Source organism: Pseudopodoces humilis, chromosome 3, assembly GCF_049639895.1.
Source record: "Pseudopodoces humilis isolate 2021_Gansu_Grassland_sample_001 chromosome 3, ASM4963989v1, whole genome shotgun sequence".
NCBI classification, from domain to species: Eukaryota; Metazoa; Chordata; class Aves; order Passeriformes; family Paridae; genus Pseudopodoces; species Pseudopodoces humilis.
Window position 1 is genome coordinate 16,417,580 of NC_142202.1, and position 15,260 is coordinate 16,432,839.

The window sequence follows — 15,260 nt, forward strand, 5'->3', positions numbered from 1 at the left end:
TAAAAATATGCCCTCAGCTAATGGAGCCGACCCGTATCTTTCTTAAATAAATATGTAAAATCAGTTACTACCGGATAAAGTGCAACAGTGGCAGAGCAGCAGCGGTGAGGTAGCGCGGTGTGTGACTGCTCCCCGCCCGAGCGGCGCGGGACGGGGTCCGGCGGGAGGGCTGCGCACGTAACCTGTCCCCGCCCGGGCCGCGTCCCGCCGCGGCGGCGCTCAGAGGGCGCGGAAGGCGCCGAGCGCGTTCTCCTCCCACTCCGAGCCCGACTCCGAGTAGCCGCGGGTGTCCTCGGCGTCCGACACGGGCGAGTACTGCCCGCAGAAGGCGCGGGCCGGCGGGAAGGGGCCGGCGGCGCTCCCCGTGAACGGGGCGGGCTCGGCCCCGCCGGGCTGGCCGGGCGGGAAGCCCTCGAAGCCGGGGCCAGGGGGGAAGCCGGCGGCCGGCGGCCACGTGTAGGGAGCCGAGCCGTCCTCCGTCCGAGCCACCCCGGAGAGGGCGCAGCGGGGCCGCTCCGAGGCTCGCAGGGCGGCGAAGCGGGACGGCCGCGGGCAACCCGGCGGCGGCGCGGCGGGGCCGGGACGGGCCGGGCCCCGCTGGCGGCGGGACTTGGCTCGGCGGTTCTGGAACCAGACCTGGGTAGAGACGGCGACGGTGAGCGCGGCGGGGCGGCCCCGGCGCGGCGGGCACGGCACAGCCGGCGCCCCTCACCTGGATGCGGGACTCGGGGATCTGCGTGGCGTCGGCCAGTTTCTCCCGTAGGTAGATGTCGGGGTACATGGTGTCCTGGAAAACCAACTCCAGCGTCTCCAGCTGCGCCGCCGTGAAGCTGGTCCGCTTCCGACGCTGCGAGGCCGCCGGCGCCCCCTCCGACGTCTCCGCCGCGGGAAGCGCCCTGAGAGCGGGCGAGGCCGGGCCGGGCCCGCCGCCCCCCGCCCACCTGCCTGAGGGGAAGGCGGGCGGCTCCGCCGGGGGCTCCCCGAAGCGCAGCGCGGCCATGGCAGTGGCGAGGAGGGGGCCCGGCCTGCCCGCCGCGCTTTATAGCCGGGGAGGGGGCTCGGCAGGGGCGGGGGTTCGAAGGGGCGGCACGGCCCGGCGAGGAAGGTGAGCGCCGGGCACCCCGCCGGGCCCCGCGCCCCAGGCTGCCGGTGGGGTGCTCGACTGGGGCGGCCCCTGCCTTGCTCAGCCCAGAGGACACAGTGATGCCCTATGCGTGCCTGACGGGGGTGGGTGATGGCTGGCAGCCCTCGACTCCCGGCCCGAAACATGGACAGCAGGAGGGAGAGGGGAGCGGGCTTTGCATCCGCACGCAAAACAACTGGGTGTTGGGAGTTTGGCACCCACCCCGGAGAGGACCCAGAGCAGCGGCTGGGTTATATGTGATACAACATCTGGGCTGATAGGGTTATGGAGTTCACTCTCTCTAGCTATTGGTATGGGGGTAGATGTTCTCAAGCAACTGACTGCTTTGGCGAGTAATGGATCGTGCATGGTGTGAGACATAAAGCAAACACAAGTTATCTCTTCCCAGTGGCCGCTACTGCTCCGCTTGCAGTGCTTCGCTGCCAGCTGTGCGGGTGGTGTGCAGCTGCCTGATGTGCCTGCTGCTGCAAAAATATCTTTCTTTTTAAGATGCAAGTTAAATGCACTTGGAGAGCCACAGCAGCTCAGAGAGGGCAGAGGCAGACATTGGTGTCATCACCTTTTCCACCACTTGTTAATGTCTTTACACATCTGTGCTGCTGCAATAACTGATTCCCAGACAGAGAGATCTCGTGCTAAAACATTACCTGCACACCCTAACAGCACCAATGCATTTTAAATGGTTTGTCCTCATTTTACTTTTTACAACTGTCTCCCAAGAAAAGTTACTTTGTACAGAAAATCATGTTTAAATTGTTAAAAGCTGTTCTTGGAAGTTTTGTTCCTAAAACATTTGTACCTTTGTGCTTTTACATGTGCAGCAATCCAGGTGCTTTCATACCTGAAGTTTCTAGGTTGTTCCCAAAATCATAGGCTGTAGTCTGCAGACAGCAGAGTCATGAGATTTGTACAACGTCTCAATTAGCAGTGTAATGAGAGGTCAGGGTGGTGAGAAAGGGCACAAGTGAGTGGTGATCCAGAAGGCACAGTCAGCATTATTTAGGGTCTATAGTGAAAAAACTCATGAAGGGTTGAATCGCTCTGCAGATTCCATGCAGATTTAGAAGATGCCACAGGTGGCAGCAAAGGAGAATTATTCCAGATTATATTTACATGATGAATGTTTTGTTGTATTTTACATCAAATAATATTCCTGGAAAACATAGCAGAGGTTTCTTTTTTGAAGGATTTAATTCTGCTTCTGGAATTATGCCATTATAAGGATATAGTTTCTAGGATTTGATTAAGGTTGATTAAGTTTGCCAGACAGAGCACACTTTTGAGGAAATGTATTTTTTCACACACATACATGTGTTTTTCTTTCAGCAGCAGCCCAGGCTTAAGGAGCTGCTAGCACCACAGGCCCCCCCACTGTTCACCCCTGCCTGATGCCCTCCCTTTAGCTGAGCATGTGTCAGTCCACACAGTGTGATCAGGGAATTAATACAAGTTAAATTAACTGTACAGTAACAACAGTTGGGGTTTGTTGGTTGGGTTTTTTCAATCCAAATCTATGATTCCTACCTGTGGGTTACCAATACCCCCAGAATGGCTGTACAAGCGAGAGGACACTGCCAGATGGAGTAGGAGGGAAATGAGGGGATCCCATCTGGGGTGCTTCTAGGACTGCCCCACCTGGATCTGATTCTGAGCTAGCTGAGGACAAAACTGAGACAGACTGCCCAGGAGCATGGTGTTTTTCAGTGTCAGACTTCCCATTACAACAACTATCAATGTATATTGAACAGATACTCAGGAAAGAGTGAGTACTGGGAGTTAATAGACCTATTCCCAACTCATAAATCTGGAAATGGGCTGACTCTTTGATCTCTGACTGCTGTGACATCCTTCAGGCCAAAAGCCTCCTCGGTTCCCTTGCCCTTTATGGTTCCAGAGGTGTTCCAATAGCTGTCTTGTGAAAGCAGCTGGCAAGCTTCCCTTGGTGAGGAAAAGAACGGTGAGGCTTCCCAGGCCTGAAAACTTATATTAGGAGACAGAGATGTAACAATTATACACTTTTTAAAAGTCTACATTGTTACAAAGGAAGTAAAATAACTTCCACATGCTACATTTTGTGGCTTTCCATGTTGTCCACGGATGCAGTGTGACCAGTGGCTCTGCCATGTGGAATAGAAAACCTTTTGTGACTGAATTGTGGGCAAAACAGTCGGTGCCCTTGGTGCAGCCCAGGATTACACACACGGGCCCCAGGGTGTGAGGCTCACACTCAGTCTCTTCATTATCTGGCTGCAGACAATTGTATTTTCTAGCAGACATACCTGCGAGTGGATGAGACCGCTGTGAGCAGGTCAGGCTGTGCTGCCTGTCTGCAGGTGCTGACTTCTGTTTAGTCTGCCTCAGTTTCCATGTCTGGGCTGGCTGGCTATTACCAGAATGTTCATATATCTTGGTGATGAGTTCTTTTCTGCTTACCTTTGCAAAAGGATATCCCACTGATCTCCTAAAAGCTGTGCCTGTGGGGTAGTGCAGTGTGCCTCCTGCAGCAAGGAAAAAGTGCTGTGTCTGGATTCAGCGGAGTTTCTTTTGCCTGACAAGTAGTTTTCCATCCTCTTGTGTGCCTTGCAGTCTGACAAGGAAGTTTCTGATGCCTTGTAGGTGCCAGCATTTGCATGGAGTCATACTCAGGTAAGGGCTGGAAGCATTTTCAATTTTGTCCCTTCCTGTTTTGCAGACTTGCTTTTATTTGTACCACCAAGGCACAAAGGTGGATCTTATGTCTTCCCTCAAGAAGCAGAAGAAGTCCAGAAGTGGCTTGCTTTTTGAAATTAAGATGGCTAAAACTGAAAGAGCTGTCTCTAAGGGAAAAGCAGACTGCCTTGTGTTGATATCAAAAATTACAGGCTGCTTCAGAAGCTGTTTACATTGATCTTCACTTTATTTGTCAGGAGAGAAACTTCTTGTGCTTTTGTCTGTGCTGGGAGTGCTTCAACACTGAGGAATCTGTGCCAAGAGGACTCACAATACAAAATGTGCCTGTATCTGCAGTAAAACAGTTTTAAGCTTCAGCTGGAGAACACACTCTCACATCACTGCTGCCAGCTCTGAGCATCCAGCAAGGGTAAGACAGGCTGTGAAACACTAAGATGGTGGAGAAGCAGGGGGAGATAGGCTCTGTGGTGAGTCTTCCAGCTAGCTGGCTCTTCAGCCTTTTGCTTGTCAAGCTGGGGAGGTTCTCTCAGGCTCTTGGGGCTACAGAGTCATCTTTTAAATATGCAGCTTAAGATCCTGCCTTATGTAACTTGAGGAACTGGAGCTTGGGAAGCATCCCAGAATGCATGGCAAGAGTAGGTAGCAGTGTGACACACAGCCATGGCTTTGCTGACAAGCAAACACACCCCTTTAAATAACTAATACGTGAGAAGTTCTGCTGCTCAGTCCTGGAGGGAATGGGACACCAGGGGTTTTGCCATGCAGCGATTTGTAACCAGCTGTACAGCCTTGGCTGTGTTCAAACTCCTCTGGCTTGTCAGATGTCACATCACCCTGTTCCTTCTAGAACTCTACAAGGACACAGATTGTGCACAGTCTTTTGTCATTCCAGCAAGGTTTATTTTTTTCATTTTGGTGGCTGTCTTCAACATGAATTTTCTGGTCACTAAACCCAAGGTTCAGGTTTTTAGTAGTGGAGATTTAGCAGTCTCTTGTCAACCTGACTAAATTTGCGAAGATTTGGTATCTTGGCGATCTCAATTTCTACATCAGTTTTAATTTAAATTGGCCAAAAGGTTCAAATCTTACCACAGAATCATAGGAAGGTTTAAGTTGGGAGGGACCTTAAAGATCATCCAGTTCCAGCCCCAGAGCCATGAGCAGGGTCACCTTCCACCAGACCAGATTGCTCAGAGCCCCATCCAACATGACCCTGAACATTTCCAGGTATGGGGCATCCAGCTCTTCCCTGTGCCAGTGCCTCACCACCCTCACAGTAAAGAATTTCTTCCTAATATCTAATCTAAACCTACTCTCAGTTTGAAGCCATTTACCCTTGTCCTATCATGACATGCCCTTATAAAAAGTCCATCTCCATGTATTAGGAGACTGACCAAAAGAAGGGACAGTGGTCACACAAACCTGATTTCATTAATTTAGAGAAAGCTTAAGAAAAAATAAAACCACATTTTTGCTGGTAAGACATAAGTTTAAGATATCCCTAGAAAGCTTGTCCCTGAAGAAGCAATCCCTGGATAATTATCTCACAAAGTAAATTAATTGTTGTCCAGACACATTTTTATGGTTTCTTATATAACTACATTTTCTCCAGAGTTTCTGCTGGCAGGAAAATACTATATAATTTACAGCTTCTCTAGCAGGACCCTGATAGCAGAAATTGTTAATGCATGCTAGGCTTAGGTTTTGAGGTTTTTTCATTCTGCCTAAGAGGAAATCTTTATATGAATACTTAATTTCTCTTTGATTGCTTCTGGTCATTGTGACAAAGCTCTTTACAACCTCCAAATGTTTTTAGAGGTTTATCAGGTCTTCCCAATGTACAGACACAAGATCTATATATTGAGGCCCATCCAGGCTTTTAGGTAGAGTTCCGAGATCTTATAATGATGTCATGTTGTTAATTTAGACTTGTCATTTTTCTAGTCCTCACAGCTTTAACAAGGAAGAGCTTGAGTAGGGTGGGCTGTGTATAGTCCTCACTCTGGCGTGGTTTGCAGATGCCTTGAAATATATTCTCGAAAGGCCTAAGGTGCCTGTCTAATGTGAATATTCAACTGTGTCCCTGAGACCCTCTCCTTGCCAGAGTCCTCTACTGGGAAGAGGGGGCTTGCCTTTCTGGTCAGCAGCAGGGAATGTGTTCACCCCCAGCTGGGACACAGTGAGGTGCATACAGCCAGTGTCTCACTGCAAGGTCAGAAATGGGACTTGGCCATGCTCCAGGCTGTCCCAGTGGGGGGACTGGGACTCCCTAGCTTGGGTGCTGGGGAGTAAAAGGGAGGTGGTGCTGTCACAGTGTCCTGAGTGTGACCTGTGACCAAGGGGCTGGGCTGAACCCCTGTCAGTGCTTTTGTACTGATAGGGGTACAGAAAGTACTTTGGGCGTATCTCCAGTGTGATGAAGTCCATGGCTTTGGGGGGATGTCAGAATGATGTCAGAGCCTAGTGACATCAATCCCCAACATAGCTTATTTCAGATCACCAGGCTTGCCCAGCAGCTCTGTGCACAGATAGAGGGTTAAAATAAATGCACTGTGACAAGAGGTTATGTTCTCTCTGAAAGATGCCTGCCATGCTTGGCTCAGACCTGATTACCTCTATATATGCACGATCTATTTTCCTTTGAAAATTCAGCCGCTATGTCTCCTTGGTTTTGGCTATGAGGAACTAATAGTATCTTGTGACTTTAGCCCTGTGCTTAGGAGGGGGATGTGACTTGGTGGGGTGAGCCATTTCCTGAGAGGTGTGAGACGTGACTTCAAGACCTGGTGGTGCCATTCGTGTATTCTGCTCCGAGGAGTTGATAAGAGCTTCAGACACACAGAGAGCCTTGAAGGAAGCGGTGGGGGCAGCGGGGAGGCGTAAAAACCCAGCAAATGCATATGAAAAGATCAAGGGGCTGTATTTGCCAAATCCCAACAGGAACAGATTTGGGGCAAGATGCCCAGGTTCAGAGAGGACCCAGACACAGCAACAGGGCAAGAGCAGAGTATGCCTGATGGCTGGCAGCTGTCTCCCTACCATCCGAGGGAGAGGAAGATTCAGGATTTGAGAGTGGGAGGGAGATAAGAGCAAATGGTGGGGGTGGGAAGAGGGAAAGAGCAATAGGGAGGAAGCTACCTGGAGATAGGAGGGGCTGGCTGAAAGAGCAGAGGATGTTTAATGTTGAATTTAAATATACATAAACCTCAGTTTACCTTTGGGTTTTGAGACTTCCCAAGAATGGCAGAGTACATGTACCTGACCCTTGCTGGTGCTTCTTCAGTGAGAGGGCAGTCCCACCAAGTTTTCTGTGGCAGCAAACCCTAGGCTTAAACAAATTGTTATTGCAATTTCTCTCTGTGCCTTCTGATTTTCTAGCATGTGCTATTGTGAGAGAACCTAAAGCTTCTATTTAGTAGAATTTACTGTATTGCTTTGCTTACTCACATGCTCTGAACAAGGTCATACCCAACTCTTAAAGATATTTTCCTTAATGAGGATTTGCTGAGAACTGTTGGTGTAGATGATTGTGGGTACAAAATAACTGCGTTATCCAAACTCCCAATAATGTTTAATTAATTTGCTCTGAAAGCAAAGGAACATATCTGCAGATGAACAAAAAAAGAAAGAAGGAAAAAGATAAGAACACAAGAGCTAAGAAAAGACAGGACCATGTTTTCTTCCTTTTCATTCAGTACCTACTTGGGAGAGGCAGCCTGCCAGGGTGCAGCCAGAATATACACACAGAGCAGGGCAGGCAGGGGAAGGCAGGGTGATGGATTGCAGAGAAGCCACATCCTTCTCTAACAGCACTGGATAACAGCAAGAAAACAGTCCCCTCTCTTCCCTTTTCAGGCTCCTTAGCTTTAGCAAGCAGTGTTAGGGCATTGTTTTCTACCTTTTCTTGGCAGGCTCTTAAACCCTTATTATCATCCCCTGCATGTGGTAAGCTCTTCCTTCTACTCCAACTTAATAAATGAGTCACAAGATTCTCTGTTTCTGTCTTTCAGTGTTTGGTATCTGAGAGCATGAGCTGCTGAAATTGATGGAATTTTATGTAAGTGTTACTATTTTTGTTTGTTTGTTACAGCTTGTGTCTCACAGTTACTGAGAAAAGGATCCAAATGTGAAGCAAGTTTTGCTTCGATGGTTCAAAACCAGCAGACAATACGTAGAACCAGAACTGCCCTAATGTGGTTGGATGCCTGTTACAATATGAACATGGACCCACAGTCTTTCTTTGCACTACCTTGGTGCTATTAAAATCCACCAGATTTTCCCTTTCTGAGTGGTACTGCGTGGAGAATCCTCCACCTGGCTTCCCTCTGCTTCCCTGCTTCTTCTCAGGCATGTGCCAAGGTCAGTGCTCTGGCTTCAGTCTAATCATTCATTCTAAATGTTTCCACCTTCTTTTCTGAGTAGTTTTGGAGAGGAGGGACTTTCAGTCTTATGTATCGTAACATTTACAACAAAACCATTTCGGTTTTGTTCTTGCATTTTTTTCTGGGCTCTTTAATTTCAAAGGTTTTAAAGCCTCTATAAAGTTTGGAAGATTTTCAGGTTTAACATGAGCACGGAACGTGGGAAGTTTCACCTGAGCTGGGATTTTGCAGTTGATCATTAAATCAGCAGTACCACATGATCATAGCTGGGAAGAGCAGTGGTTACTATGCCATTTGATGAAGTCATTCTCTTCTGTGCATGAATTGACTCATATTTCTTCGCTATTTAAAATCAAATTAAAAAGAAGTGCCACACAACACACTCAGTAGGCATTATTTCTGTGGGTTATCTTGACTTTTTAAGCCCACAGCACAGTTTTCTGGTGCCTGACTCACACAGAAGCTCCACGCATTTGCACAGAACAGTGTCTCCATCCTCCTCCCCCACTATCCCGTCCCCCTGCCTTACCCATCCCAGATAAGTTGTCCAATAGCATCCTGGTTTTTGACTCACTCCTCTGGCAAAGGCTCTCTCTGAGGCACATCCCAGCCTCCAGCCTGCACCACTGCTCCCCTGGGCTGCCCTGCTCATTCTCTCACTCCCATTTTACATGACAGCTGTTTATCTTCCCCTTTTATTCAAGCTCAACTCCTCTGCTTTTATTTCTGGCAGGGTTATTTTTCTGTTTGACTTTGTCTGTTTGCCAAGGCCACACCCTTGTCACCTCCTTAATCCGATCCTCTCCTTTGATGACTAAAGGTCTTCCTCTCCTTCCTTTTATTGCTACTTTTATCTCTTTCTCCATTATCTTTTAGTCCCCTTGATTCTTACCCCTCTCTTTTGCATATGACCAAGTTTGTTTTACATGTTACTTGGGGGATTTGAGACTTTTCTCCTTGACAGCTTTTCTTCCCTAGCCCCTGGAAGGTTCTCTGTGTTGCTGGACACATGGCAAAGAGCAAATACATTTATTACTTCAGATGGGACAACTGCAATCCAAGATGGAGAGTGACTCTGGGCTGGGTTGATCTCAGCAGCTCTCTACTGTCATCTTAGCCATCCCCCATATTTTTACAAGACCATGTTTTTCCTCTTTTGCAGTCACATCTTTGCAGCTGGGATACCGCTTACTTAAGGTATTTGAGGTAAGAGAAGGTTTAAAGGAATGCTGAGAGTTTGCTGCAGATCTGAGTGATCAAAAAGGGGTGCAGCAGCGTCATAGTGTAGGTTTCTATTTTCAGTTCCACTGCTGCCGGCCTCTTTTGTCACTGACTGACAATGCCTGAAATATGGCTAAAGACAAAATATTTATGACAGTGGCTGGAAATGGTGCAGCTGGGCAGGATATCAAATCAATCACAGCATCACCTGGGTGCTTTACAGCACCAGCATAGCAGTGTTCATGATTTTCTAGCATTTCAAAAACATTGTATTTCTCTCAAATTTTGCCAGGATAAAGGCAGAAGTGAGAAGATAAGGAATTTTCTTTTATTAGTCTCTCTTGGTTGAGCTCTCCTTTCTCTGTGTTTTGTATTTTTATCAACTAAGGCAGCAAGAGTCCTGGCATGTACAAAGCAGTCCAGGATAAACAGGGAACCTGCTGCCACTAAAAATCCTAACAAACCGAGGACTGATTCTACCTGCCCGCCAAGCTTGATTTTGCATCTCTTCAGCCAAATGGTGATCTTTCCTCTGGCTGCATGGAGCAGACTCCTGCTTTAGGGACCAGGATAATTCCTAAGAGCCATGAAGGTGTCCAACCAAGCAAATCCTCCCTGAAATGTTGCACTCTTTCATCATCTACCCGACCTGACCTCCCTTATTCCAAATAAATCTTTGCATTTCAGATTTCCACAGCAGCAAGTTAACATTAACAGTGTATAACCAAGTCTGGGCTGTCCAAACACACCCATCAAATGCCAGTGTAACTTGCCTGTGACCCCACTGCTGAAGAGAAGGTGCATGGCACACTGGCAGAGATACACAGGGTTGTTCCTAGAAGATGCCTGTTCCAAAGCTGGATTGTACCTCCTGCTTCCTGCTCTCCAGGCCTTTATCTAATCTTGAAACAGTGCAGCTTTGCCAGATTCCTTTGTCTAACCAAAGTGCAAAAGCTGCTTTCAGGTGGGAATTTTACTTAGGACTATGTAAAATGTGTAGGCACAAAGAGCTTCAAAAGACCAGGTCATTCATTCCAGGTCTCACTGAATTCTTTCCCTGTCCACACTTCCCAGGGTCACTTCTCAAACTCTGGCCCATGTTTTCAACAGCTGGAGAAACCATTGACCATATCACACAAAAGTAAATACTTACTTTTTTTTCTACAACAAAAGGAGAGCCACTCCTGCAAAATCCTCTCCAGCTCTGTGGGTCCAGGTTGCTGGTTTTCTCCAGGTAGGCATGTAAAAATCATGAATCGTGAAAAAAAGGGTGATGAAATGCTCTTTGGAGTACTTGCAGAATAGCCATAATTTAGATAATGGCTTTTTTTTTTTTACTCTGAGTGGAGTTTGAGCCATTTGGGAGTTGATCATTGAACATTGATATGAATAGGAAGGGGAGCATAACATTGTCGTTCTAATTGGGAACAGCAGAAAAGAACGACACAGACTCTCAAGGGAGTCGGAACAGGAGAAATCTTAGTTTATTACTACAGGCCTGTTTTTATAGACAGATACGTGGAAAGTACAGAAAGGACACTCTTATTGGTTAGTAAATCAACACATCACCATCATTGGTCGGTCAGTGGCACAACACCCCCTGACCTTCTCTTGCAAGGAAAACAAAGGACAGACAAACAGCACCTGGCAGTTGTTTTCTGTCTTTGAGGATTGTTTTGAAATCCTCCTATAAATTTCTCAGGCTAGCTCTCAGGCAGGACTGAGAAGCCATGCGGCCTGCAGCTTCTGCAGGCTCCCTGCAGCTTGCTCCAGAGCTAGCATTCACATAACACAAAGAGGACAGCAACAACCCTGAGGCTGGGAGACTTGTGTGGTTGCTGGTGTCATATGCTGAAGCAGAAATTCATTTGACATTTTGGAAGGGGAAGACAGTGCTGGTCAGTCCTGGCTGCTGCACTGGGTACATGGTGATTCATTTGGCTACGAGGGTAATGCATTTTGCAGCAGAAAGGAGACTTGTGTCTGTGCAGTTTTCAGGAGGGATTGTGCCATCACACCCTACAAACAGCAAACAGTGTCAGATTGTGAAAGGGCTTGTGCCAGTACTTCTCACCTGTGATGTTTTTGGCAGGCCATCTAACCAACACCCAGGGAAGGCTCACAAACTGGTGACGCACCATCTCCTCCTTTTGCAGTCTTTCCTGGTGAAGGTAGGCTAGGTATCCCTGGCTTGGCCCTTCTTACCAGGACAGTGGGTCTCTGTAAGATGAAACAGAAGTCAGGAAAAGAGTAAGATACTGACATCTCCCCATGAGGTCATTTAGGATCCCAAAAGAAACCGTACCTGAAAACCAGAGTCTTCAGTCACAGACTGAGAGAGGAGGTGCAGTGCATGTAAAGCTGTGAAAGTACCTCAGGAAACCCAGGCCATTCACATGAGGTATGTCCAGCTATAGAATAGTAGAGATACTGACACACACACAAAGACAGTGTGGATTTAGACATTTTGGGGGCTAGACTCGAGTCCTGGATAAGCTTCAGCTTTGTTTCAACTAACTCAGCTTCATTGTTTTCTTGAAGTGAGTACAGTGCAGAGCTCTCTCCCAAAAGCTTTGGAAGCTGCTGGTCCAGTCCAGGAAGTGGGCTGGGTGTGTGATGCTCCTCTCCAATGAGTTTTACTGCACAGTAGCTTTTACCCAGATCCCAGCAGCATCCTGGTGGCACCAGTGATAACAGTGTAAAAGCATTTGGCCTCTTCTGGTGTGGACAGTCATCCAGGAGGCACTAAGAGAGCTACCTACAGTGAGGTACTGCAGCTCTTGGTCACTGCTGACCTGGGCCAGATTTGATTGCCAATCCTGAGATGAGAGATTTCACTCTGTCATTCTTCTCCAGAGGTTTCTGCTCTTCCTGGAAAAAAATATTCAAGGACATTCGTAATGGATGCAGGAAAAACAAGCAAACACATCCCCAGGCTTTTATTTCTGTGCTGGTATTGCATTGCTTCCTGTGATCCTCTCTCCTCCCAGCAATGCACAGATTTCACGTTGCATAGGCTGGGTGGAATATATTTTAGAGCAAGACTCTATTTAGCCATGATGTCAACTGCAGCCAACTATAAAAAGCTCAGTAATGCTCTTTGAAAGTGTAACAGCTGCTGCTCCACTCAGTCCCTGGTGTATTACAAGTCCGCCCTACTTCACGTTCACACAACCAAAATAAAATACAATATCAATCATTATATAGTTCAAGGAATTTGGGACATAATCTCCCCAGAAGCCAGCAGGAATTCAAGGTTAGACAAACTGAGTAATTTTGCACAGTTTGTTAACAGAAAGGTATCTTACCTGGATTTGCAAAATTGACTTTTACCTCACATTGACTATGTGCTATTAGTGATCCCTACCTAGTGACAACAGAGCAGCAAACCTTCCTTTAGGTTAGCTCTGCTGGGTGTTGTTCACACACACAAACTGAGCTCTTGCATGGGGTTCATCATATATTACCCAATATACAAAACCCATTTTCATACTCAACTGGATTGGGCCATATATATTTAAAAAACACTGACCAGGCCAAAATTTCCCATAAAAGCAGGAAAGGAAACTGTTGAAGGAAATGGGATTTAATAATCTAGAATGAATAGATAGAAGTGAATGACTGTGAAACTGTGTTAGCACTGTGCACCCTCACAGTACTGGAGAGGTGATTTTGGCTGGGTCTCTATTAAGGACAGCCCTGAAATTGTGGATGTTGTAGTAAAGTCTTATTTTTTGTTTGTTTGTTTTCCAAAATCTGAACAATAAACATTCAGGAGTGATCTCCACGTTTCACTCTGTGGACTTGCTTCTGCTGAGGATTTTGAAAAATCTTCCAGGCGTATGTCTGCTTTACTATAAAATGCGAAGGTTGAGCAACCTGCCCACAATTTTGTGAAAGTCAGTGAGTGGCAGAGCAAAAAGGTGAGCCTGGCTGTGCTTTCCCCCTTCCCTGCAGTTGCTGGCCTGCCATCTGGTGACATTACCAGTGGCACATCCAACTCCATTTCCTGAAACCAACTAAGCTCAAACAATATGAGTCCAGGAAGCAACAGCTACACAAAAAAAAGAAGGAAGGTTTCAGAAAAAGAATCTCATGAGTTCCCAGTTTGCTGTAGTGGTTGCTCCTGTTGGGCTGAGCCATGGCTTGGCAGAGCCTGTAGTGGAGACCAGCCAGGCTGAGGGACAGCACCCTCCTGCCTCGCAGAGCCTCCAGCTCCCTTCTGCATCCCCGACAGGACTAAACAGTGCAAAGTGGCTGCAATGTTGTAGGCAGGGTGGCTTGGTTTGTAGTGCAGATAGGCCTTTGTAGTGTGGGTGTGGAGCAGTCTGTTCCAAGGGACGTGCAATCTCCTGTGACACAGGTTTGGAGCAGCCGTGAGCTCACCAGTCTGCGAGGAAATGGTCGGCTGCCAAACACAGCTGTTAGCAGAGGTGACAGGACAGCCAGGCAATGTGAGGAATGATTTGGCATCAGCCAAAGCCCTTGGGATGGAAACATGCACACCATGGGATGGGCTTGCCCATGGATCTCTGAGCACTGGCTGCACCCAGCTCCCAAGCAGGGATGTTTGATGCATGTGGAAATCATAGACACACAGAAATGAAAGCAAGCAGTCTTCAGGCACAGAAAGCTTGGGGAGGGAGCCAGGGAGCAGCACCAGTGTCTATCCTTCCCTGCCTCCCTGACGGCTCTCTGGAAACCCCCTCGGGCTCCCCCACCTTGCCAGGGCTCCTGGCTGTTCACTGTGCCTTGGGCTCACAGTGTGAGCAGCAAAAGGACCTGGCTGGGGAGGTGGTTTCTTCCACCCACAGATACACATGCAAACACACAGTGTATGCTTGTTTAAATAAAGTGATGCTGAAGAAAGGTGACTTGTGTCAACACACAGAGACTAATTTACATGCTGCAGTATGTAGCAATATGGTGTCAGGTAAGAGCTGGCACATTTTTCATGTCCAGCCATGTACACATAATGATATCACAGGGGGAGATGTGTTGCTGTGGAATTAAAGTGTGTTTTTTTAATGGCACCTAGGAAACAGGATACTGGAAATCCTTGAACATTCAATAACTTCTCAGCCAGTGCCTCTAACAGTCTGCAGATTATTTAAGATTTTATTATATCCCTTTACAAATAAGAGTTCAGTTCTTTAGATATTGAGCAGGCCCCTTTCTAAATAGGGACAGCTGAAATTTTTTGCAAAGCTTTTCTCTACCTTTGTCTGAGGATTTGTGACAACCAAGTGGCTTCTGCACTTCCAGAAGTGAGACTGGCAAACTGTTGGCCATGAGCCCACTTGATTAAAGAAGAGAAAAAACAGTCCTGCAGTCCTAGATGGATGACAAGATGAAGCTGTCTTGTACAACAGCCATGGAAACCTCAGGCTCCTGGTGTTCTGACTCTGGCTATGATTTTCCACGGTGACCAAGAGATTTATTTAATCCTTTCACTACTTCTTTGTAGTCTTGGATCTTTGAGGTGTCAGAAGGAATCATCAAACCAACACCTGCAACACATTATAAGGGAACATCTTGTGCTGTGTCACTGGGGGGGGGAAAAAAAATACTTCCTTTCTAAACACTTTCTTTTTCCCCTGTAATATATTTTACAAGTTGAGGAAAACAAGCTTTTTCAAAAAATAAAATTAACTGAAAATTTGGACCCCTTTGCAATGAATGTGATCCCAAAGCTAACATCTTGTTTTTTTCACGTGTGATTATAACAATTTTTCTTCTTTGGATCTTGACTTTACAACCCTTCTGAAAGACTTTTGTCTTGTTTCTTAGATGACAGTTAGAAAGATGAAAATTGTTAGATATTTGGTTTTGCATTAGATTAC

General features: G+C 47.1%; 1 protein-coding gene across 1 annotated transcript; it reads right to left on the minus strand.

Moving 5' to 3' along the window:
• Window positions 1-108: 108 nt before the first annotated feature.
• Window positions 109-1,000, minus strand: MIXL1 (Mix paired-like homeobox). The gene is made up of 2 exons (XM_005523408.3): window positions 713-1,000; window positions 109-636 (listed from the first exon to the last, which is right to left on the minus strand). Exons 1-2 carry the CDS (start codon window positions 998-1,000, stop codon window positions 220-222), a joined length of 705 nt encoding a protein of 234 aa, XP_005523465.3. The 3' UTR covers window positions 109-219.
• Between the last annotated feature and the right edge of the window lie 14,260 nt (window positions 1,001-15,260).

Excerpts from the sequence above, each read along its gene's own strand:
- MIXL1 (XM_005523408.3), bottom strand. The coding sequence starts at position 1,000 with ATGGCCGCGCTGCGCTTCGGGGAGCCCCCGGCGGAGCCGCCCGCCTTC. Across the intron at positions 637-712 it reads TCCCCGAGTCCCGCATCCAG|GTCTGGTTCCAGAACCGCCG; the intron begins GTGAGGGGCGCC and ends GTCTCTACCCAG.